Here is a 20,146-nt window from a genome sequence, read left to right on the forward strand (position 1 = left end):
ACAAACCGGTCTGTGCCCGCCCGGAATGTACGCATGCCGCGCGACCTCCACTTTCTAAGTTTTGTTCGGACGAATGTGGAATACGAACGATGAGTATGAAGCTGGACAATTGGGATGGAGAGACGAGCCGTCTCCTGGAACACCCAGTTATTGCACATGCACGCCCTCGAGAAGGCATGCTCTTACCATCAGTGGAGGTCCAAACATCCAGCGCCGCGAAAATGCAGTTCGACCAAGATTACTTCACTATCGATCATATCAAGCGACAACTGACGCAGTTAGCACGGGATTTGAGCAGGATTGGTGAGAGGAGAGCAAGGGATGAGCACCGCCTACAACAACTGGAGGCCCTCGATATCCTCTTGAGCAGGGCGAAGGGTCGGGCGCACGAATCCGATCAAGGGCAGTGTGGTTTCGATTATCGATTACTGATGGATGATGACAGACTAGAAGAGTGGCTAGAAGCTGGTGGCAGACATGATTTGTATTATCCGGAAGACGAGGACTATGGTGTGTATTCTGCATCAGGGCCTTGGTTTTGTGAGGTAAAAAGGAAATGTGCTCGCCATTCAGGGTGTGTGATTTCGTGCAGTCGCAATTCAACCACACGCTGATGAGGGGGCATCTGAATTCGTGCGATAGGTGGGAGGAACTAAAAGAGGGGGATTTCGAGTTGGAGCGTAGAGGACTGGCAAGTCAATTCAAGTGACCTCATTTATCAACCTCACCTTAACTACGACGTCTCTGCCTTAGTATCAGAATTTGGAGGGTTTGTCCAAACACGAACGTCATATCCGGAAAGATATGGAGAAACATGAAAGCTACCTTCACGCCCGCGAGATAGCTGCTGCAGCGTGGACAAAACGCGAAAAACGTGGGGGGATGGTACCAGGATAATGGAGACCTTGCACTTTTGACGAGGATCAGGACAAACAAAAAATCATAGTGAATTTTAAATAATAAAGTGATTTTGTAGGTAGCATCTGAATGGGAAACATTAGTCTTATATACGAGTTTACGCTTTGGAACAACCCTCGCTGCTTCCTGCGGCGAGACATCTAGAGTGGCACAGATTCAATTGGATAAAGGGATCAGCGGACGTGACCCTTGCCATTGACTTATTGGTATTGTCGAGTGTATGAATTTCCAGGGGTTCGGCGGAGAAGCGGAGGAACAAAATTCTGCCAGTTTTGAATTTTTGATTTTGACATGAAATCCCAACTGACTCTCAAACAACACAAATAACACATGCCCCTTGCTCTGATTAGGGCCCTCAACGACCGCACCTTAATTTGATCTCATCGCCGCCAAAACTCGGCGGAAATCGAAGTGTGGTCCCTTCACCCTTTAGATCTGACTTTATGACTATATTGTGGTGGTTGGAATGCTGCGATCCGCGCTGCAAATCAATTCCCAGCTCGCGGCTTACATGCGACTGACAATACACCGCTTTTGATCGCTCTTTCATGCACAGAACCGCTGCCACAATGCGCACGGGGTGAACCCTGGGAAAAACTGCGCGATTCTCCGTCCGCCTCGCCTATAAAAATGCGACTCACTTGGCCTGAATGCAGCAGAACAACTCCCCCCTCTACTCCCCCTCGACTCCTTCTCATGATTCAGACCGCTAGCGCAAGTAGAAGCTTCAGCCACTCCGTCGTGTCAACCCAGCCTCTGTTGGCATCAGGATGACACGGCTACGGCGAGAGCTTGCTTCGAGCGCTAATGCGCTATGCATCAGAGGTGGGAGAGGTTTGGATGCTTTTGGAGTCGCTATACATCGTCCTCGTTCAGCTGGGTTCAACTTGACCGTACCCACACTTCGGGAGCCCCACAGCCAGCAGGCTTCACTTCAGAGTCATTCCATTCATTTACTTTTGTATAAACAATACCAGGGACCAAAGGGTGTGCTGTGCAGATATCTTTCAATGTACCAGATGTAGACTAGGGAAGCTTCTGTCTTGCTCGGCGCTGTGCTGAGATAAATTCAATTATTTGATCCGAGAACTTGCTTTTAAAAAATAATCGACAAGCACACGAGAGTAAATCATACAAAGGGGATTGAGACCATTATTTAAGCACCTTACAATGCGGTGAAAATGTCTATGGGTGCCCAACGAGTTCGTTTCCTTCCTTTTAGAGAACAACGTCCCTCACGTGACGTGATCTGACCAATGGAATCCCAACTCACCGCGCAGTCCATGGATTCATTGATCCCGTTCACGACGTCTGGGTCACTCTCGGACTTCGTTGACAGTGAGTATACCAACTTAGACAAAATGACGTTCTTTCCAATGTGGTAGTGACATCTCTGTATGAATTATGTCATTTCGGGCTATGCTTCTAATTATTTTAGAAAAGTTAGTCGTTTTGCTGCGAGATGGGCGGAAATTGCTGGGTGTGCTAAGGTCCTATGATCAGTTTGGTGAGATGCTCCTCAGCAGAAGCGTACTACCTGACGATCCTGACGGGAGTTCATATTCATGTTAATGTGGGGGCTTATCCAAATGTCCTCAGCCAATCTCGTGCTGGAGAGCACGATCGAACGAGTGATATATGAAAATTCATACTCCGATATACCGCGTGGCCTTTTCTGCATTCGAGGGGAGAACGTTGTACTTTGTGGGGAAATTGTTCGTTCTTGTTTGTTGCTCAGATTTGATTTTCATTGACTCAAGCCCCAAATCGATTTCTCATTCGGCCCATTCTGGATGTGTCGGCTATTATGCACTACAGGATCTGGATGCTGAAGACGACTTCCCGCTAGCTTCTGCCGATACTCAGCTCATGATAGATCTGAATAGACAACATATGGAAGACCGAAAGCGACGGGACAGTATGAGGGCGTCATTGTTGTTCGACCATCTCGGTTTCTGTAAAGAGGGTGGTGAAGGTGATGGATATTAGCCTCCAATGAACAGCTTTGTACACAGTACAAGCCTTTTGCATTTTGAGTGGCGTCTGAGTGGTTTTTGATTAATTCATCTTTCGTTGAGGGCAAATCATAGCTCAGTTATAACCCCATTGTATAACGCCGGAATTGTCGGACTAAGAATACGCAACGATACCTAGCTACAATTGCGTGCAAGAATAGATGAAATCAAGATGGAAACGGGTTAGAAGATAAGGCGATGGCGGAAACACGTAATACCCGCATTATTTTGTGAAGGATGCCGAGAAGCCATTAAGAGAGTGATGGAAAGGCAGTTTGATCCTCAACATCGACAAAGTTGGTGTCCCCGTTGCCCTCTCGGCGTCCGCCACGCCCTCGACCTCCGCGACCCCTGTCCCCACCGCGATCTCCATAGCGGTCCCACCTCGACCACGACCACGACCGCGTCCCCCAGGTCGATCGAAGCGACCATCGATTTCAATGAAAATCTTTTCCTCTTTCTTCGGTCGAGGCTTGGGAGCACCGGTCTTGGCCTGTGGCAAATATATTCAGCGAGATTGGAGATGGATGAAAAACCTGAATTTTACCTTCCCAGCGAAGTAAACGTCCTCCTCATCATCTCTCGAAAATTGGACAGCATCCTTCCATTGCCCGTCATCAGCAACCCGCCTGCCTTCCGTTTTGGGGAGAGCACTGGTTTCTTCAACCTTCTTCTTTGCAAGGTACTGATCGAAGGTAATGGTCCTGTCCTCCTCTTCTCTTTGAGGCTCCTCCTTAGTATTAACATCTCCCGAAGTCGGCGCTGGGGCCTGTCCCCAAGCATTTCCATCAGTAGCAGGAGGTGCCTCCCCCCAAGCATTTCCATCGGTAGTAGGGGCTGCCTCCCCCCACGCTGCGGCGTCAGTAACGACTGCAGTATTCCATTCAGAATCAACGGTGTCTTTGGCAGCTCCACCCCATTCTCCCTGGGCATCGGCTTGGCCTTCGGTTTCGGCAGTGAATTCAGCGTCGCCCTTGTTTGCACCCCAGCCTTGTTCGATCGTCTTCTCCGAATCACTGAGGTGTGCAAGCCTTAGTGCAAGAGCCATCCCAGAACGTGTTATCTACTTACACCCTGCCAGTCTGGCTGTGCCTGTCAAATGGACGGCCTCGGTAATTGTCACCATCACCACGACCGCGTCCGCCGCGCCCACCTCGTCCGCCGCGTCCACCACGGCCACGGCCACGTTCGGCTAAAACAAAAATCATTTCCGGATAAAAGGCAACAAACGTGTAAACCGACGACTTACGCTCGCCTCGAGCCTCCGTGTTATCAAATCGCTCCGCAATTTCAGGAGGATTGGCCTCAGCTGGCCCTTCTTGGGATGCTGGCGCACCTCCACGACGAGGATATTTTCCACTGCGAGAAGCGGGCCCGGCGGTAGCACGACCGCGGTTTTGGCGGGGCGCGGGTGCTTCCGCTGCAGGCTCAGGTTCAGGAGCAGGCGCGGGATCAGAAGTAGGCTTGGGCTCCGAGGAGGATAACTCCACCTCGTCTATTCAAGTAGACGTGAGTTGTAGAAAGATAAGGACACTCAGCATCGTGCGTTGCGTGCAGAATCTGTGCAGATTGCGTTGTTGGAAAAAAAAAGTGACACCCTGTACGTACCGTCCAGCAGGGTGAACATGTTTTTGGCGGCCACCGGCATCCGGGACCTAAGCTCTGGCTGGTCTAATTACCAGGCCGCTGTTTGGCAGGAGTTTGACGATAGTCTCGCGCAAATCGCGTCGTCAAAAGTGTTGCGGGCAAATTCCGAATTACGTAAACTATGCACCAGCTGCTCATTTGGGCCAAGCAGTGTGAATTATCATCGCAAGTAACCCTCAATCCCGCAAGGCGCAAACCTACTGAGTGTGCGATATACTAAGAACGACATCCCATAGTGAACGATAGATCCGGAGTTGGATTCGTAGTAAGTGCCTAGTAATTGCCAACAATCGATATTCAGGATGCTATCCTGCGAACGCAGAATTGAGTACATGAGAGGCACTTCGACACCATGAGGACATCTCAAAATGCACTCTAAATGGTAGCACTAACAAGATGATGACTAGCCTGTTTATCTCACAAATCAGCGTTGGAAATTCGAAGCTGTCAATCTGGTGTGACCACCAGCCAATCAATGAGCCGTGGAACTGGTTGAAGCGATTTGGGTTGCACCCCCCGATATGCGAACGCCCAATGACCGTGTTGCAATTATTCATTAGGTCACGATCTAATTGGAGGCATTTCAGATTAGCTTGGGGAAAAAGAAGGTCCAAATGGTGCGCTCATGATACATTAATTGAAGTATTCCCATTGACCGGGTACAGGTTTCTCTTCGAGAGGCTCCCATCTGACAAAGGGTGTCAGCGCATCAAATGTAAATAGAGAAAAGGAGGATGCTCACGGCTTCCATTCTATCATTTTCTCAGCCAGGGAAAGCTCCTTCTCGGCGGCGACAATGAGTTCCTCGATCTGTCCTTGTCCAATCTCCTTCTCAACACGAGAAACGTCACCCTTAGCAGCCTCCACTATCGAAAGTTTGTGCTCCGTAGAGGCCTCCACACTCTGACGATAAACAGCGGTTTCAGGTATGCCCCTTCTGACCAAGGCGAGCGTGGAGCGGTACGTTTGTGCCAGGGTAGGTACCGGATTGGGGTGAACTGTTTGTACAACAAGGAACAAGTTGAAAAACTAAGGCGAGGAAAAAATTGTCAATGCATACCCTCCAAACCAACTATCCCAGTTGTCAGCTTCGTTGCCTGCCTCAGTGGTCGGAATACCCTCAACATGATCGTTTTGACGTGCACTTCTCACACGGGCCTCGGCCGTGGGAACGGCACTTGCCGGATTGGTGTTCACAAACTCTTGTGCGAGCTTGGATTAGAATCCTCAATATTCGATGACATCCTTCACCCTTACCCAGCCGTTCCGCAGAAGGCTTTTCCCCTTTCTGGATGGCATGATACCCAAATTTTTGTTACAATCGATTTCAATTCCAGTATTCTCCTCAACCCCCGGGCAACCCTCACCACTAACCTTAACTGAGACTCGGCCAAAGTCACTCGTCGCGGAACTACTCGAAGACCTATTCCCTTCAATTCTTCTTGCTGTGCCAAAAAAGAAGGTGTCGCACTCGCGAAAATCGATGCGAAGCGCCCACAAAGGCCTGAAGGACAAAACCAGTAAGTCAACAGATTTCCAACATGAAGCAGATTGGGTTTCAATGATGGAATAGATATTGTCGCGTGTCCTGCGTGTGGGCAGCCGAAACTTTCGCATAACTTGTGCCCGACGTGCTACAGCCAATTGTCGAGAGCCAGAAAGCGTGACGTTGCAGCCGGAGAACAGTAGATGGAATAGCATTTCGGTCACTTGGGATCTGTCGACCCCTCAATTGCGGATCTTCAAACAGGGCCCCAAGTATGTCGTATCAAACCTATTGAATACTAGTCCGACGAATATTGTTTCCTGCGGACTAATTTTGTTTCAAATCGATCACTACATTGTAATTCTATCATTGAAATTCGAGCATCATCTACTCTCTTGGATATTCATGACTTCCAGCGCGGTCATGACAATCTGAGTCATAGAAAGTACAGCCTCCTCCTCGTGGGTTCGTCCCACCAACTGCAGGCCAACAGGCGCGTGCCTGAAAATGGCAGGATCATCTAGAGGAAAGAGTTGTATGATACGCATATAAATGGACCTGGGTATTGCTACTCACACCAGCTGTAAATAAACTCATCTTCATGATTGTGGAATGTATGCCGGTGAAGCTTCTGATCAAGCGCTACATCCACGGTCGTTACCGGGAACGTGCAACTAGAGTAGTCGAGCCCATTCCACAGGGAGGTATAAAAACTGTCTCTGGGGTAGAAATCTGTTAGTGCCGTCTCTGCTGTTTTTTGACATTCACGCACGAATTATAACCATGCGGCGGTGCAGGATACGCGGCACCTGGACAAATAATGGCATCAACGGGTCTACCTGTCCCAGTCCGGCTTTTTGTCGCCTCCCAATGATCAAGGTAAGCCTTCCCGTGTGCCCTCAGCTCGGCATGAAGTTTCCAGAGCCCCCATGCAGATGCCTTCCCCTCGGGTGCCATTGGGCCAACACGGGGGGCTCTTCTTCCGTCTCGTATTCAGCGCTCGACCCGGTGCTTGGAGGCGTCTTGTTGCCAAGCTCCCCATAGCCAGCCGACATACGCTCCAAATTAGACTTCAATGGTGGATGGTTGAAGATCCTTCCGTCAGAAGTTACAGGCTTTGGTATTGGTCCAAAGTGATACCCGAACTCTTCGTGCTCGTCTGGACAGGGAATCAGGGTGTGCAGTAGCGGCTCACCCGAAGCTGCACAATCCCCAGTTGCATCTTCTCCGCCATCAGCAGCATATATGCGATGCTTCATGACGTTGAGGTGAGTCGCTTGGATCATGAGAGGATCAAAGACCCACTGACAATGTTGACGTGAAGTTCGTGATGAAGCAGGTTAATCCAATCGATCACTTCAGTTCAAATAGTCAGACGATGCTGGGCAATGTTCGTGAAGTCGACTTTCCAATATGTCCAGCCTCAACTAGAGCTCTCTTCGTAATTTCCAATGCACGCGTGACAGGAGGAGTGGGCTTCACGATCCCGTTGTCCCACATGAAAGCGAAACATAACTGAGCACCACTGCCCCCATGATCGCTGAGGTTTTCGGCCGCTTGATCCCAGGGGATTTTAACACATGTGGGGTCTTTCAGCCAAGGCTTTCTGTCTATGACTGCCTTCGTGAATTCGCGGAGGGCAGTTAACGATGGAGCCATCGGCCCCAAGACGGAGTGGATAGATTCTTGACCGAGACATGAGTTAACAAGCCCCCAATATGGAAGCCGATGAGTGCTCGGCCGAAGGCCGTAAAGGCCTGTGAACACAGTTGGGATGCGGACAGACCTAACAGACACGCACGGCCGATTACCGCATTTCGAGCTCCATAGATGCAAACTACTCACCCACCAATATCCGTCCCTATACCAAGAGGGCTTCCTCCCAGGGCAAGTAGAGCCGATTCTCCGCCAGAGCTTCCGCCACAGGTAAGTGATCTGTTGTAGGGATTGAAGGTTCGACCAAAGACGTTGTTATGCGTCTCCCCCCACCACTTGGAAAGATCATTCATACACCCTAGTAAACAGAGAGCCCGAGTACTTACAAGCGTCTGTGGCACGTTCGTCCTGACGAATGGTACCCCACCTGCTTCGAGGAGGATATCGACCAGGGTGCAGTTGTATTTAGCCTTTTGGCCGATCCATGACACGTAACCTAAAATGGAAATGAACATACAAGGTATTGTGGTTAGCTGCCCTTGAAAGACGTGCCCATGATTGTTTCAAGACCAATTATGCGGCATTGGTCCTTGAGAGAAATTGGAAGCCCATGGAGGGATCCTATGGGCTTCTTATGGGTCGCAAGATACTCATCCGCACGTTGCGCCCATCGTAGGGCATCATCAACAAAGATTTCCGTTAGACAGTTTGTCTTTGGTCGGTTCGTGGACCACATTCAGTCGGCATGATGGAAGGTACAACTCACAAGCTGGTGGGCTATAATGGCACGCTTGTAGAAGGCAGTAGTGACGATGACACTCGACCACTCCCCGGTAGCAAGCTTGCGGAGCAGAACTAAAATATCTTTCGTCTCGGTGATCTCAATCTCTAACGGGGTCAGTATCCCAGATTTTGCGGGAATATCCAGGACATTGAGGTTCTGTGGGTGATGTTGTAGCATCCATTCCTTCGGTATTTGTGCTGATTGCTTCAACCGACGCGCTCTCGCTCGCTCTCTCCAGTCAGGTGTGGACGTATTGGGCATTGGCACTGCGATTCAAACCAACGCTGGCGACCAGACCGTGGGAAGTGGCTGCCACCATTCAGTACCAGTGGCTTTCGTGGCGCGATCAGGATTACCCCAAGTATCCAAGGTATTGCTCGAGGGAATTCTTTTGTATGGTCACTGAGGTGTCGGGAAGCCTCTTCTATGGTCCAATTGCAATTGTCTTTTCGTATAAGTCAAACCAACCGTTACTTTGATCCCTGAAACGGGAACGCTCCAGTAGATGTTCTCCAGTATCCGAAGAGGAGACCTAGTCCGTTGGGTGGCTAAGAACAGCATCCGCGGCGAGTTGAGTGCTCGATTCAAGGGATGACTCTCAAGGCCGCGGACCTCCGTGCCTGCACAAAATATTCGATGTTGAGTCGGGCCGGGAGCTGTGGCATAGCATTGCAAACGATTCATACATAGTTACAAAGGCCCCTCCGCGCCCGTGGGGGGGCATAGGATCAAGACTCTGGTGCACGGATGCAATGACGATTCAAGGAACGAACACGTTTCCAGTGCTGTCAGAGATATCAGCGTACAGCTTCCCTTAGGGCCCGAATAGCTGCGGAGATACTGGATGGGGCTAGCTACGGCGATCGACCGGAGGCTTACGTGCAACTACTGGAAGAGTTCTCAGAGATCTACGATGTTCGTGAAAGATATCATTATCGTTTCTGCTTCTCAATATGCTGGTCCATTCTGGAATTCTGTGCAGATTGATCCGCGATCCGACAAAAATACGATGGTTGCAGTTGTGAACCCAAGAACAGGCAGCCACACTTGCCGAATGGAGAGATGCGAGACATTTTTACGTGCAAGGCGACCCAGGAAGCTGGCGCGGATTACCCTCCCAAATAGGTGCCAGGGGTTTGATCTTCTGGCTTCGAATTACACCCTAACAATGATGTGTGACTGTATCGCTTTGGCTGGTGAAGTCGACCCTGACGATTCTTCGGGAACGCTTTTATTGAGATTTTTTATTGTATTTCCCATAAATCTCTTGTCGACCACGCGATGAAGTCCTACCCTTCTTTGACATTCTATTCAGTCACTGATATTTGCGCCTCTTCATGGTGCAACGAGGCCAATACATGCTCCCCATCCTTTCTCGCCACTTATCTAATAAGTCTATCGCCAACCCTTCAACTCATTTATCGGAGTTGTATAATCGTTGAATTCATATTTTCAAATCCCGCCGACAAAAAAGGCTCCTTTACGTCTTCCCTACAGGCTAATATTCCCACCTGCATCACTGATCTTATTAGGATAACCGTTCCACCATTGGGGAGCCGAACTTTCTGGGTCCTTTTGGCTGAGACTGGAGTGGGGCGAACACTTAGGGAGCGATTTGGCCATACACGGAACGGGATCAGTCAGACCCACTGCAGCGGATGGCTCAAGTGCAACGCCCACCTGCGAGGCAGGCACCTCACCTTGGGCACGGCAGCAGTTGGGGATATCATTTCACCGTCGCAGGGTATGTCGCGGAACGCTACCGACTAAAAGGTTCCAGGTTATTTTGCTGGTCGTCGCGGTCGCCAGTGGCCTAGAATAATGTTGTACGATACTACCCTTTTTCAGCGTTGGGGGGCCGTGCGTGTGCTGGCACCATCACTGAGTCTCTTCTCGCTGCGTCGGGGGCTCGCTAACCCAGTGCGTCAAGGGATTTTTCTTGTCCTATCGCTCCCTCGGCTACTTCACGTACGCGCCAATTTTCGACTGGTTAGTACTGCTGTATCGTGGAAGGTGCATAAACTTACGTGTGCATTTCAGACCCGCTGCCTACAAGTTACAACTCTCGCGACATAACCTTCCCCTTGCTCTACTACTGCGACTCGCTTGCCCCGCTGCGACTCACTTGTGTTGCGAGTGCATAACTTCCAGCCCTTCTTCATTTTTGCCCGTCCGACCGCTATTCGTTTCCATCTGCCCTTCACCGGACTGTACGTGTTGTAAATAGTTCATGCAAGCTGTCGACTTTCCATTTTGTTCTCCGTTGAAATCTCCTCTCGCAACTTCGCAACCGACTCGCCTTATTTATTTGCGACTGAACTTGTTCTCCGCTGTGTATGTACCTGGACGCATACCGTCCTACATGATATACTAATAACCATCCCCCACCGCTTTGCCGAATTCGCCTAATCGATTATTACATGGAACATGGCAATGAAATGCGTATCCATTATTTCTGCCTAGTGCGAGAGTCTTAATGAATTTGAGTACGCGAGGTGCAAGGATTATCGGCCTTCCCCACTGAAAATCTATAACCCTGCTGTGCCGTTTGCGACTGTCAACTCGGGGCAGTGACTTGGGTTAGGGGAGGGAGGTCTTACCCCCGCCCTCTCCCATGAACCTCGCTTCAGATTGGGGCGCAGGCGGTGAGTTGGTGAGTTGGAGCCACGGGTAACTGTGGGCATTGATCCAGGGGCGAGGGTTTAACTAGTTCATCCATTAGCGAGTAATTAGCCGAACGAGCCGAAAATCATATGGATGAGTCGTGGACAAGACGCACGAAGAAGAGGAAGAGTCGGGAACAACAACAAAGATGTAGTAAGAGACATGAGATTTTGGGCTAGCAAGTGACTGCGTTACCGTCCGCACCCGCCCGAATGGTGTATTCTGCCGCTTGGGTTGCATGTTTCCAGCGTTGGCGACTTCCACTGGTGTGATTGACTATGTTCCGTTCGGGAAGGGTCAAACAGGCAGTAATGCTTTCCGGCCATTCCCGGCCTATCTTCGCATGGACGCAGAAGCCGCCGCATTTCCATCCCAGACCAGCGCAACACATTATATTGAGGCGCTTCCATCAGCTGAGAAACAGTAACATTATCTATGACTAGGACATCCTTGAAGATCGCATATCCTCATCATTCCAGACTTTCGTTTTCACAGGATACACATATATGGGTTTCGTGCTATCAGGCGGAGGAGGCGATCTTCCTAGCAATGCCAGTGTAGTCCTTGTTGAAACTGGGATCCCTTGCGTACTAAGTAGACAACATAAATAGAAACTGTACAGTTGCCTGCTGTTATCGGGTGGCTTCCAGCCCTACGACAGGTTTTGTGTGGGTCTACGGCCGAGCCATCCTGCTGTGCTCGTTGATACAGTGCGCGGAGGCTCATGTGCGTCTTGGGTTTGGGGGCGGTGGTCGGGCGTCGGAAGATGTCCAGACCGTCCACTAGCAATAGTGCTTCTGGAATATTCAGCATGTTGGCCGCAGAACGTGGCTTGTAGCTTCGGTTCGTTTCCATAATGCGCCTGATGCAACGCGCAATACCAGCTCAAGTTGCGCTATGAGGATTTGGTAACCAACTGATCTTGCGCGAGAAGGGAGACAGGGATCCTCCTTCCCAGCCTAGGAACAGGGATTTCCGGCATGCCACCACCACAGACGACGATAACGGAAGCCATCCGCCACTCTAATTGTTGGCAATGTTGAGACTGTCAGGGTTGGAACATTGAAAAGATCAATTCAATACGAACTGTCCTCTATCACGAGCTGACAAAGCGTGGTAATTGGCCGAGCTTCGTATTATGTAATGGGTTCATCCAGCAATGCCACGTGTTCACGTGAATATTAGCACAAGGGAGAGCACGGAAGGTACGGAAGGGCGCGGCCGGAGACCCTGGAAAGCTACGGAACGTCTACCTCCTGCTGAGCAGCGTTTCTGGACATAAAAGGACTGTGTCTACGGTGATGTGCTCATCTCACTTGGCTGGTACTATTCGGGGAGGGACTTGAGGTGCGCGGACCTTGCTGCGGAACAGGATCACTGTGTTACTCTGACTCTGATTGCTTTTTTGGGGTCCCCTTTCCGATTGTTTCGACTCTGCCGCACCGCTAAACACTTCAATCAGTGAATTCCGCATGGCTCCCGCGCTATGAATGAAGGGATTGTGCACAATGTCCACATCGAACCGGCACAACCGCCCCAACTTCCAGGCGCGGCTTCTGGTGCGGTCTTTGTGACACTCTCCTCACGCACCATCGCGGGAGTCGTCAGGAATCGGATTGAGAATGAGTGTAGTGCTACGCGAGCATGGCCCTAGCTTTCAAGCGACAGTACAGTGAATAAACAATGCTCAGCAGCTCCCACTTTGTGAGCAGGGTGCACTTGCACAACACCCACATCACACCAGTAGCTTCTGGTGTGAATGTTGTGACAGCCACCCCGCACACCACTGCGGGAGCCGTCGCGACGGACAATGCATGAGAACCCTAGTGCCAGGTTAGGAAGATATAAATGGGGGCTACAACGCTGCAGTTGTGGCTAGAAGAGGAGGGGAGGGAATTACTACAGGGAACAGGACAGGGAGGTGCAGACCTGGGCTCCCTTATAGCCCACCTAGGTGTAAGTGGCCGCGTTAGCTTTTTCCCTGGGCACTCTATATGGTGGAAAAGATTTTGGTGGAATTTTTGCAGAAGCATCCAAGAAGGCTAGATACAATGGGTTCGTTGCGGGTTCAATATTGCTAATTTCTTGAATCACAATGAAGACAATTTCCCTTGCAAGCGCTGATCCCTTGGGGTAGGGTTGCCGGTGATTTCCCATGCTATGGATCTGCTCGCATTCGCTAGCATATGCAAACGTCTAGATGCACTTCGAGAAACACAATTGCCAAGCTTGAATTTCAAATCAGAACCTCAAGTCCCGGTTTATCATCCGATGGGCTCCTCATGTTGGGGGTCTGCTCAGTAAGTTATCCATGTTCGCTCTCCAATCAGCCAGCATTGACTATTTTTAATCGTTCGTGACAATAAACCTTGGGGCTGTCGTCCTATTGGATATTCTCCAAAGAATCTTCTATTGGTCAAACCCTCACTCCGTCCACCAGAGAAGACCCTCTAATTGCGTAGTCTCTCAGTCTCGCTCTTTACTGCGCTCTGTTGAAGCTAAATTCATTTACTGATTGGATGGGGAGGAGACTCCGACTCGTTGCATATCCAGCCATTAGCATGTTTTCGTTCCACTATTCCATAATCAAATTTTCATTTGGATTTCAATGGATTCGCGTCGTCTCGAACGCCTCGTTGTCCCGAACCATACGTGCACATGAGTTCCTGACAATGCATGATCCGTCAATATATACTTCCAGAATCGAGATGCTTTTTTCATCATTCTACTGCCTGGTCACTCACAGGAATTATATCTAAGATTTTGGGACATAATGACGGCAATGACATGGGGAAAAAGATTTCTAAGGCTCAACAAATAACCATTTATACGTTAACGCCGCCACGAAACCAAGACCGACGCGTGTTGAATGGTTGAACGACATGTCCACCTTCCCCCGCGACTTGAAAGACTCAGAAGTCTGTTGCCGTAGGGTTGAGGACAAAAGAGAGGAATTTCCCTTGGTGGACTAACAGGAGTACGGGAATGTTTCGCACCCAAAACAGCCACCTCGAAAGCTGTTTACGATCACCAAAACTAGACCTATGATGCCGCATCAAATCTCTGCAGACCCAGATATTTACTAATAGCTATAGATGAAGGGACGCCATGGGAGCTCTGATCTGGGAATATTGGAAGCAGACAAATCAACTTTGGAACGTCCACAAGCGCTCGTTTTCACCGAAGATTCAACCCTGACTTTAGCTGTTGTGAGGAAATAGCAAACTACGGGGATTTGAAGGCGTCAATCCCCAAGGAGACTCGAGCCTGGTCGGTGCAGTTGGTCAGTGACATGGGGCACGTGTGTCCGGGCAGTTAGTCGTATTCTATGTCGATCAGAGCACGTCGCAGGCAGTTGAATCGCGATCACATAACGGAACCATGGCTGCAGGGGGAATCCAGACATCATGATGGGGGATTCAATGTGCGGGGTGACGGGTGCATGCGCGCTATGCACAATGCCTGGATGGTGTAGAATAGTGAGGCCATCCCTACGGCATGGCGTGCGAGTTTCGCGTCCTGTTGGATTGCGTCGACAGCAGGTAAATATTAACCACAAGCCATGATTTGCATCAAAGTCGGTGTCGAAGAACAAGACCTCCGAGGCCACACCTCCACATCCAATTGCACTGAGGTTCCCGATCACTGATGAAGGGCTCTGATGCTACTCAAGGGTAGCGAGCAGGAGGCTGAAAGATTAAGTAATGAGAATGTCCTCTGTAGACGAAGTCGGAATCAGGTTGAGGCGGTTTGACTGGGAACGTACAGCGCGGCCAACGACCAACGTTGCATTGGGGATGCAGTAGTTAGACCCTCGATGTGTGCACAAGTAGGACAATTCTTGAATGCTGTGAGCCTGATGCACGAGTGTGGCGATGGAGAGATATGCTATTCAATAGAATATGTATACATTCGCAAAACTCTAGGTGAGTGCCCGTAATCCACATGGATGGCAGGGCGACAGGTTGAGATTCGAGTGACAGGCTGAACGAGAACCTGAGTCACGCCCCCTGCATTCAATTCTAAGCTTGATCCTAAGGTTCGAGAAGGATTGTGGTGCCACAGACATCCAAGAGCACTATGGTTGATGGGTGAGCAGGTTTCTGCGATGTCGTGATAGGATTTTTGAATGATTCATTGACTGTGACAGGAACTCCAGTTCTTTGGCGGTGTAACCCGGAACTCTCTGTTATCCCTGTGTCGATCCAGCGATATCGTGTGATCACATCATCTAAAGGAGATGTCATGCCTTTCTTGAGAGTCGCATAAATCAGTGGCTCCGCATCTGACCTGGCAAACAAGTCATCGACGGCCGAACCGATGATACTGCAGCTGGGCGGACCCTTGACAGTGGCTGGAACTACATTCCCCTATGCCACTACCATAGGTTTGATACCTGCTGTGGCATCTTTTCTGATATGGCAGTCAACCATGTGTCAGATTGGAGCGGGATTAGGGAGAACATTCCATCAATTGCAGTCATTGTCATCAAGGAACTCGTAGAGGCTCACCATGCAAACAACTTCTCTCACGTCGACAGTTCTCATCGATTGAATATTATGTCGTATGCCGGTCTTCAGGGAGGCAAAACCCTATACAAGTTGTAGTATAATGAAAAGATATTCCTTCCTGCTTGAGTGCCAGGCGAAGGCCATCTGTAACATTGTGGTTGCTCAACATGGCGTTGCTATGGCTGAGCAGATGTGTGCGTATACTCACCTTGAGGCGTGTTGGTGGTCTTCTAGTGCCTGCTTCAGTACCTCAGTTGTACAGCGTTTCCGCTCCAGAAAACCGAGTACCAGGAAGGGGGGATGAGCGGGGCTCCTGCAACATGGGGGGAGTGGGCACATGGGCCCACGAGCAGGGGGGGGGGGCGTGTCTGGGTGTGGAACGAGGCGAAAGGACTCCTGTTCCATATCGCTTGCAAACATTTCTGACAGTCACAATCGCTTTCTTCAGCTATACATCCCGGGGCGGTCTGGGCATTGGGGGCAAAAGCCATGGTAAGCACAAACTAGTACCGACAACTTGTGCTAAGTCTCTTGCGTGGGCTGATATGGCTGTGGCGAAGTACAGCGAGGTTCCCGCAAGCTGGGTGTTTGTTTGCGCTGTCCTTCACGCGATTCACGGAGATGGACTCGCTAATTGTATGGTTTCCACCCAGTCTCTGTCTTCGTACAATTCGGACTGACCCTGCCCTTGTGAACAACAAAATCCTATTCAAGTTATATTAGCGGAGAATTTAATAAGTCAAATTAGTCCATGATATTAGCGGACGGCCCTTAGAGGTGTGTCAAGACACTGCTCTTTTAGGAGTCCCCGGCCGTCTGTATTCGATACAGATCTTCTTTTTTTGTTGGCAAGAAATAATGGTCTTTGCCACACAAAAGGCATGTTGTCACCCGCAACGCGATCAAAAATTTTGTCTCGCTTTTCCTGAACTTCAAACTAAATATCACAGCTACCCGGGTCATCGTTGTGCCATTTTCCAAGGATCCCACAGATATTGGCTACCTCGTGTCCACCAGCTTGAGCGCTAACCATCAGCCCTGAATCGCTGACCATTTTGGGAGAGGGCTGGGCCCTCAGAATTGCTGAATATCTCTTCCTGTACCGTGCCACTTTGATGGGACTTGTACGCTGAACCCCTCTACCTTCCCGGCATCTGGGCTTGTCTTACCCCCGAACGGGCAGGGAAACTTGCAGCACTTAGCCTGTTCGGCCAAAGGCGCCGCACCATTAACCACGACATGCTTATTCAATCATCACGGAAAACAACAGAAGCGATCCATACATCCCTGTCCCTAGGCAATTTTTCACAGATGCGTCCGAGGCTCTGTGGGAGTGTTTATGCGTGCAATCGTATCGGGTAGTATGGATATGGTACATTGCAAGGACTTTCCCGGCGCTCTCCTGGGAAATGCGTCCGTTTGTTTCGTAAACCAACATCGCGATCTCATTCAACACTTCCTGGCGCCACAGGGTAGCGGTCACAAGAGCATTGTTGTGAATCACATCATGGGCAAGTGCTCATCCTTTCCTTCATCTTTAAGCCAGCGTGTAGCTTCTCTTCGGAAACGCCGCTTCGCTGCTTTGATCTCTGCTCTCCAGGGAAACGGGTTATCACAAGTTCCATTTGCGTCTTCATATAGTTCATTCCGGTTGCTGCTCACGAACCCACATCGGAAAAGGGCGCCTGCAGGCCTTCACTAGGCTTGATCATAGTTCGATACTATCACTTCTTAGCTCGGAAAATCCCTGCCCACTTTTCCACTCAGTAGACTGGGGCGGGAAGCCTTATCCAACGTTCCGATACCGTTCCAGCTTTCTTTTACTAATACTGTCACCGGAAACGCGATCAAACATTTTTCTAGGTGGCCCTAAACCTCATCCCTACGTTGTGCCATTTCCCAAGAACATCGGCTGCCTCGTATCCCCCAACTTGGACGTCAATCATCTGCCCCGAGTCGCTGGCTCTTTCGAGAGAGACTTGGACTCTGCTCAAGTTTGCCAAACTATTTTTCTTGTGTCGTGCTATTCTGACGGGGGGTGTCCACTAAACCGCTCTGCATACCCTTCCGCATGGGAAGATTATTCTAGGCTGTACCCCCCGCCGAACGGGTCACGTATCCTGCAGCGACTGTCCTACTCAATCATAGGCGACACTAGACGACTATTCACCGCCGGAATATCGTCTCGGAGAAAAGTAACCAGAAGTAGTCCGTGCGTTTCGGTCCCTACACGATTTCGCCACTAGTGCATCCGAAGCTCTCTGTGAATTTTCTACAGGCCATCATTGTTGGATCCGTAAGGGCTTCACTCTCTCTTGGAAGATACGTTCGCTTGTTCCACTGACAGACATCGTGGGAGAAGTCTTCTGCAGAGCGTATAGCTTCACGACAGAAGAGCCACTTCGCTTCCTTGACCTGTGCCCCCGAGGGGTGCGGGTTCTCACAAATTCCATTTGGGTTCCCTCCAGTTCTCGCCCACGAAGCATATCTCGAGATCATCCTTCGTTGTGTCACCCGGGACGGGACGTATACTAGGGCTGATCACACTTAGATCCTGTGATTTCATCACATACTTGGTGATTTTCATTCCTGGTGGGCTTTATCTCGCCTTCCGATACCACTCCCAGCTCTCTGTCCGATCGCTTGTTTATTCTTTTCGGAGGCAGCCAACTGCATCTTCCACCCGACTTATCACTGGAGGCTACTAACCCAATCTCCGCATTACCTCTCCAACCGTTATCTCAAGCTTCGACTTCCGTATTACTTTCTTGCCGCTTACTAAAGGGGTGCCTCAGGGAAGTGGTAAGTGACTAAAATGCACGAAGACCCATCTATAACCAAACAACGACAACGAAGAAGTTACGCCAACCCCCATCAAACTGGGTCCGAAGGGATTGATGAAAGATAGGCGGCCTCTATGATTAACAGCGTGTGGCAAGCCATATGAGGAGATGTACAGTATCTCGTCACCCAAGGGTGTAATCCAATAACACCAAGGCGTTGACCAGCTAATTGGTTCGGATGAGTCTTACGGGAATGAACTCTCCGATGTGCACATCCGTACATGCCACCAAGTGTCGCAAACTGACGGTTGTGAAAAGCATGGGGAATTTATTGAATAGAAACGGGGCTTCGTTTAGACAACGAGCCCTTCCATTCGCATGCTCGCGGGCAAACTCGACCCCCAGATATGGTTCAAGAAAGACTTCGTGTGCACCTATGCTTGGGGACATGGGACTTGTGGAAGTTTTCAGCTTTGGGTGAGGTGAGATTGGAACCATGTCTCCGGTGATGGTGGTTCTGGTATATCTCGCGTGTAGCCGCAGACTGATGCTTGTAAGCGCCAATTAATTCATTGTCCCAATGCATCCGATGCAACGCGTAATATCAACCCAGGTCACGCTACGGCAGACGAATAAGATTCGTAATCATTTGTCTTGCAAGGAAGATAAAAGAACGTCTCCCACGCGGTTCCCGACGTACAAAGAGAGCGATAGAATAAGAGGCAGGGACCAGCCAACTGCCACTCTCACTGCCAGCATCGTCAAGTCTCTCAAGGGGGGTCTCAGGCGTGGCACTTCTTAAGAGAGGCTGGACACCTTGCTCCCTGCGACCTTCTGTCGCGGGCTGACACAGCGTGGTAATATTTATTTCGGCTAACCCCGGTACACAGTCTGAGTTTCCTATATACGGAAGCGTACGGAATGGAAGGTTGCGGAATATCACCAATGTTTGCGGAACACACAGTAGCAGTACGTTACGGATCTGAGATCAAGGACTCCGTCGCCGTGAAAGTGGCGTTCGGACCTGGACTTAACTCTGTGGTGGTCTCAGAACCAGTGGGCTAGCTATTAATCTCAACAAACGAATCCCTGGCATGTATAGACCCACGTAATGAACGAGCTGTCTGTGCACAACACCCACACCGCACCACACCACCCCAACTCGGCTCTTGGTGCGACGGCTGTGAGGGCCAGACTGCTCGCTCACCACAGTGGGAGTCGTCGGGAAGGAGATTAAACAGCAGTATAGCGCTACACAAGTATTCATCGCCCGAGCTTTCGTTTGGCACAGATCGTTAACGCCCACCTCATGAGCAGAGCGCATCGTGCACAACACCCACATCACACTAGTAGCTCCTAGTGTGAACGTTGTCACAAACGCTCCGCGCACTGCAGTGGGCCCAAACGTATCGGGACCTCGGCGCTAGATCCACAAGACATGAGATGGGACAATGTTGTAGTCGCGTCTAGAAAGGAGGGAGGTATCTGTTGTGGGGAATGGCAGAGGGAGGTGAGGACTTGGGCTCCCTTATATCCCAATGAGGTATGGATGGTCGCTTCAGCTCACATCTCAATTTTACTGACAAGATATCGCAAAAAATTGTGGTAGAATTTTTGCAGAAGCATCAGAAACGGAATCAATACATTTGATTTCCCCTCAATCGGTTGTATGCCACGGCCTT

The 20,146-nt window shown here is 50.1% G+C and overlaps 10 protein-coding genes across 10 annotated transcripts; 6 read left to right on the forward strand and 4 right to left on the reverse strand.

Annotated features, from left to right (window-relative positions):
- Positions 1 to 70: 70 nt before the first annotated feature.
- EI90DRAFT_3055202 (uncharacterized protein) lies at positions 71 to 1,079 on the forward strand (the record flags this gene model as incomplete). Its single annotated transcript, XM_039060132.1, has 3 exons — positions 71 to 134; positions 187 to 505; positions 567 to 1,079. The coding sequence occupies 3 exons, from the start codon at positions 74 to 76 to the stop codon at positions 580 to 582; spliced, it is 396 nt and encodes a 131-aa protein (XP_038916791.1). The 3' UTR covers positions 583 to 1,079.
- Positions 1,080 to 2,201: 1,122 nt separating this feature from the next.
- EI90DRAFT_2918660 (Sm-like ribonucleoprotein) lies at positions 2,202 to 2,907 on the forward strand (the record flags this gene model as incomplete). Its single annotated transcript, XM_039054661.1, has 4 exons — positions 2,202 to 2,256; positions 2,357 to 2,425; positions 2,518 to 2,633; positions 2,737 to 2,907. 4 exons carry the CDS (start codon positions 2,202 to 2,204, stop codon positions 2,905 to 2,907), a joined length of 411 nt encoding a protein of 136 aa, XP_038916792.1.
- Positions 2,908 to 3,184: 277 nt separating this feature from the next.
- EI90DRAFT_3280651 (uncharacterized protein) lies at positions 3,185 to 4,581 on the reverse strand (the record flags this gene model as incomplete). Its single annotated transcript, XM_039066774.1, has 7 exons — positions 3,185 to 3,300; positions 3,324 to 3,426; positions 3,481 to 3,785; positions 3,849 to 3,949; positions 4,005 to 4,125; positions 4,183 to 4,428; positions 4,542 to 4,581. The coding sequence occupies 7 exons, from the start codon at positions 4,579 to 4,581 to the stop codon at positions 3,185 to 3,187; spliced, it is 1,032 nt and encodes a 343-aa protein (XP_038916793.1).
- A 632-nt stretch (positions 4,582 to 5,213) lies between these two features.
- Positions 5,214 to 5,707, reverse strand: EI90DRAFT_3145453 (ETC complex I subunit conserved region-domain-containing protein; the record flags this gene model as incomplete). The annotated part of the gene is made up of 3 exons (XM_039065293.1): positions 5,214 to 5,268; positions 5,323 to 5,578; positions 5,641 to 5,707. The coding sequence occupies 3 exons, from the start codon at positions 5,705 to 5,707 to the stop codon at positions 5,214 to 5,216; spliced, it is 378 nt and encodes a 125-aa protein (XP_038916794.1).
- Positions 5,708 to 5,877: 170 nt separating this feature from the next.
- EI90DRAFT_2918299 (uncharacterized protein) lies at positions 5,878 to 6,269 on the forward strand (the record flags this gene model as incomplete). The annotated part of the gene is made up of 2 exons (XM_039054647.1): positions 5,878 to 6,100; positions 6,154 to 6,269. The coding sequence occupies 2 exons, from the start codon at positions 5,878 to 5,880 to the stop codon at positions 6,267 to 6,269; spliced, it is 339 nt and encodes a 112-aa protein (XP_038916795.1).
- A 123-nt stretch (positions 6,270 to 6,392) lies between these two features.
- On the reverse strand, positions 6,393 to 8,605 carry EI90DRAFT_3055209 (amidase). The gene is made up of 10 exons (XM_039060133.1): positions 8,275 to 8,605; positions 8,109 to 8,218; positions 7,912 to 8,057; positions 7,495 to 7,852; positions 7,444 to 7,447; positions 7,376 to 7,422; positions 7,035 to 7,319; positions 6,839 to 7,011; positions 6,643 to 6,785; positions 6,393 to 6,586 (listed from the first exon to the last, which is right to left on the reverse strand). Exons 1-10 carry the CDS (start codon positions 8,456 to 8,458, stop codon positions 6,450 to 6,452), a joined length of 1,587 nt encoding a protein of 528 aa, XP_038916796.1. The 5' UTR covers positions 8,459 to 8,605; the 3' UTR covers positions 6,393 to 6,449.
- Positions 8,606 to 10,209: 1,604 nt separating this feature from the next.
- EI90DRAFT_3055214 (uncharacterized protein) lies at positions 10,210 to 10,669 on the forward strand. Its single transcript, XM_039060134.1, has 3 exons — positions 10,210 to 10,332; positions 10,437 to 10,495; positions 10,547 to 10,669. Exons 1-3 carry the CDS (start codon positions 10,328 to 10,330, stop codon positions 10,648 to 10,650), a joined length of 168 nt encoding a protein of 55 aa, XP_038916797.1. The 5' UTR covers positions 10,210 to 10,327; the 3' UTR covers positions 10,651 to 10,669.
- A 133-nt stretch (positions 10,670 to 10,802) lies between these two features.
- On the reverse strand, positions 10,803 to 11,396 carry EI90DRAFT_3055215 (uncharacterized protein). The gene is made up of 2 exons (XM_039060135.1): positions 11,366 to 11,396; positions 10,803 to 11,212 (listed from the first exon to the last, which is right to left on the reverse strand). The coding sequence occupies exon 2, from the start codon at positions 11,188 to 11,190 to the stop codon at positions 11,035 to 11,037; it is 156 nt and encodes a 51-aa protein (XP_038916798.1). The 5' UTR covers positions 11,191 to 11,212; positions 11,366 to 11,396; the 3' UTR covers positions 10,803 to 11,034.
- A 3,769-nt stretch (positions 11,397 to 15,165) lies between these two features.
- On the forward strand, positions 15,166 to 15,734 carry EI90DRAFT_3289071 (uncharacterized protein). Its single transcript, XM_039067144.1, has 2 exons — positions 15,166 to 15,261; positions 15,321 to 15,734. Exon 2 carries the CDS (start codon positions 15,491 to 15,493, stop codon positions 15,671 to 15,673), a length of 183 nt encoding a protein of 60 aa, XP_038916799.1. The 5' UTR covers positions 15,166 to 15,261; positions 15,321 to 15,490; the 3' UTR covers positions 15,674 to 15,734.
- On the forward strand, positions 15,634 to 16,450 carry EI90DRAFT_850890 (uncharacterized protein). Its single transcript, XM_039068162.1, has one exon. The coding sequence runs from the start codon at positions 15,849 to 15,851 to the stop codon at positions 16,359 to 16,361; it is 513 nt and encodes a 170-aa protein (XP_038916800.1). The 5' UTR covers positions 15,634 to 15,848; the 3' UTR covers positions 16,362 to 16,450.
- Positions 16,451 to 20,146: the final 3,696 nt, after the last annotated feature.

This window comes from Cantharellus anzutake (genome assembly GCF_015039405.1).
Source record: "Cantharellus anzutake strain C23 chromosome Unknown EI90scaffold_20, whole genome shotgun sequence".
In the NCBI taxonomy this organism is placed as follows: Eukaryota; Fungi; Basidiomycota; class Agaricomycetes; order Cantharellales; family Hydnaceae; genus Cantharellus; species Cantharellus anzutake.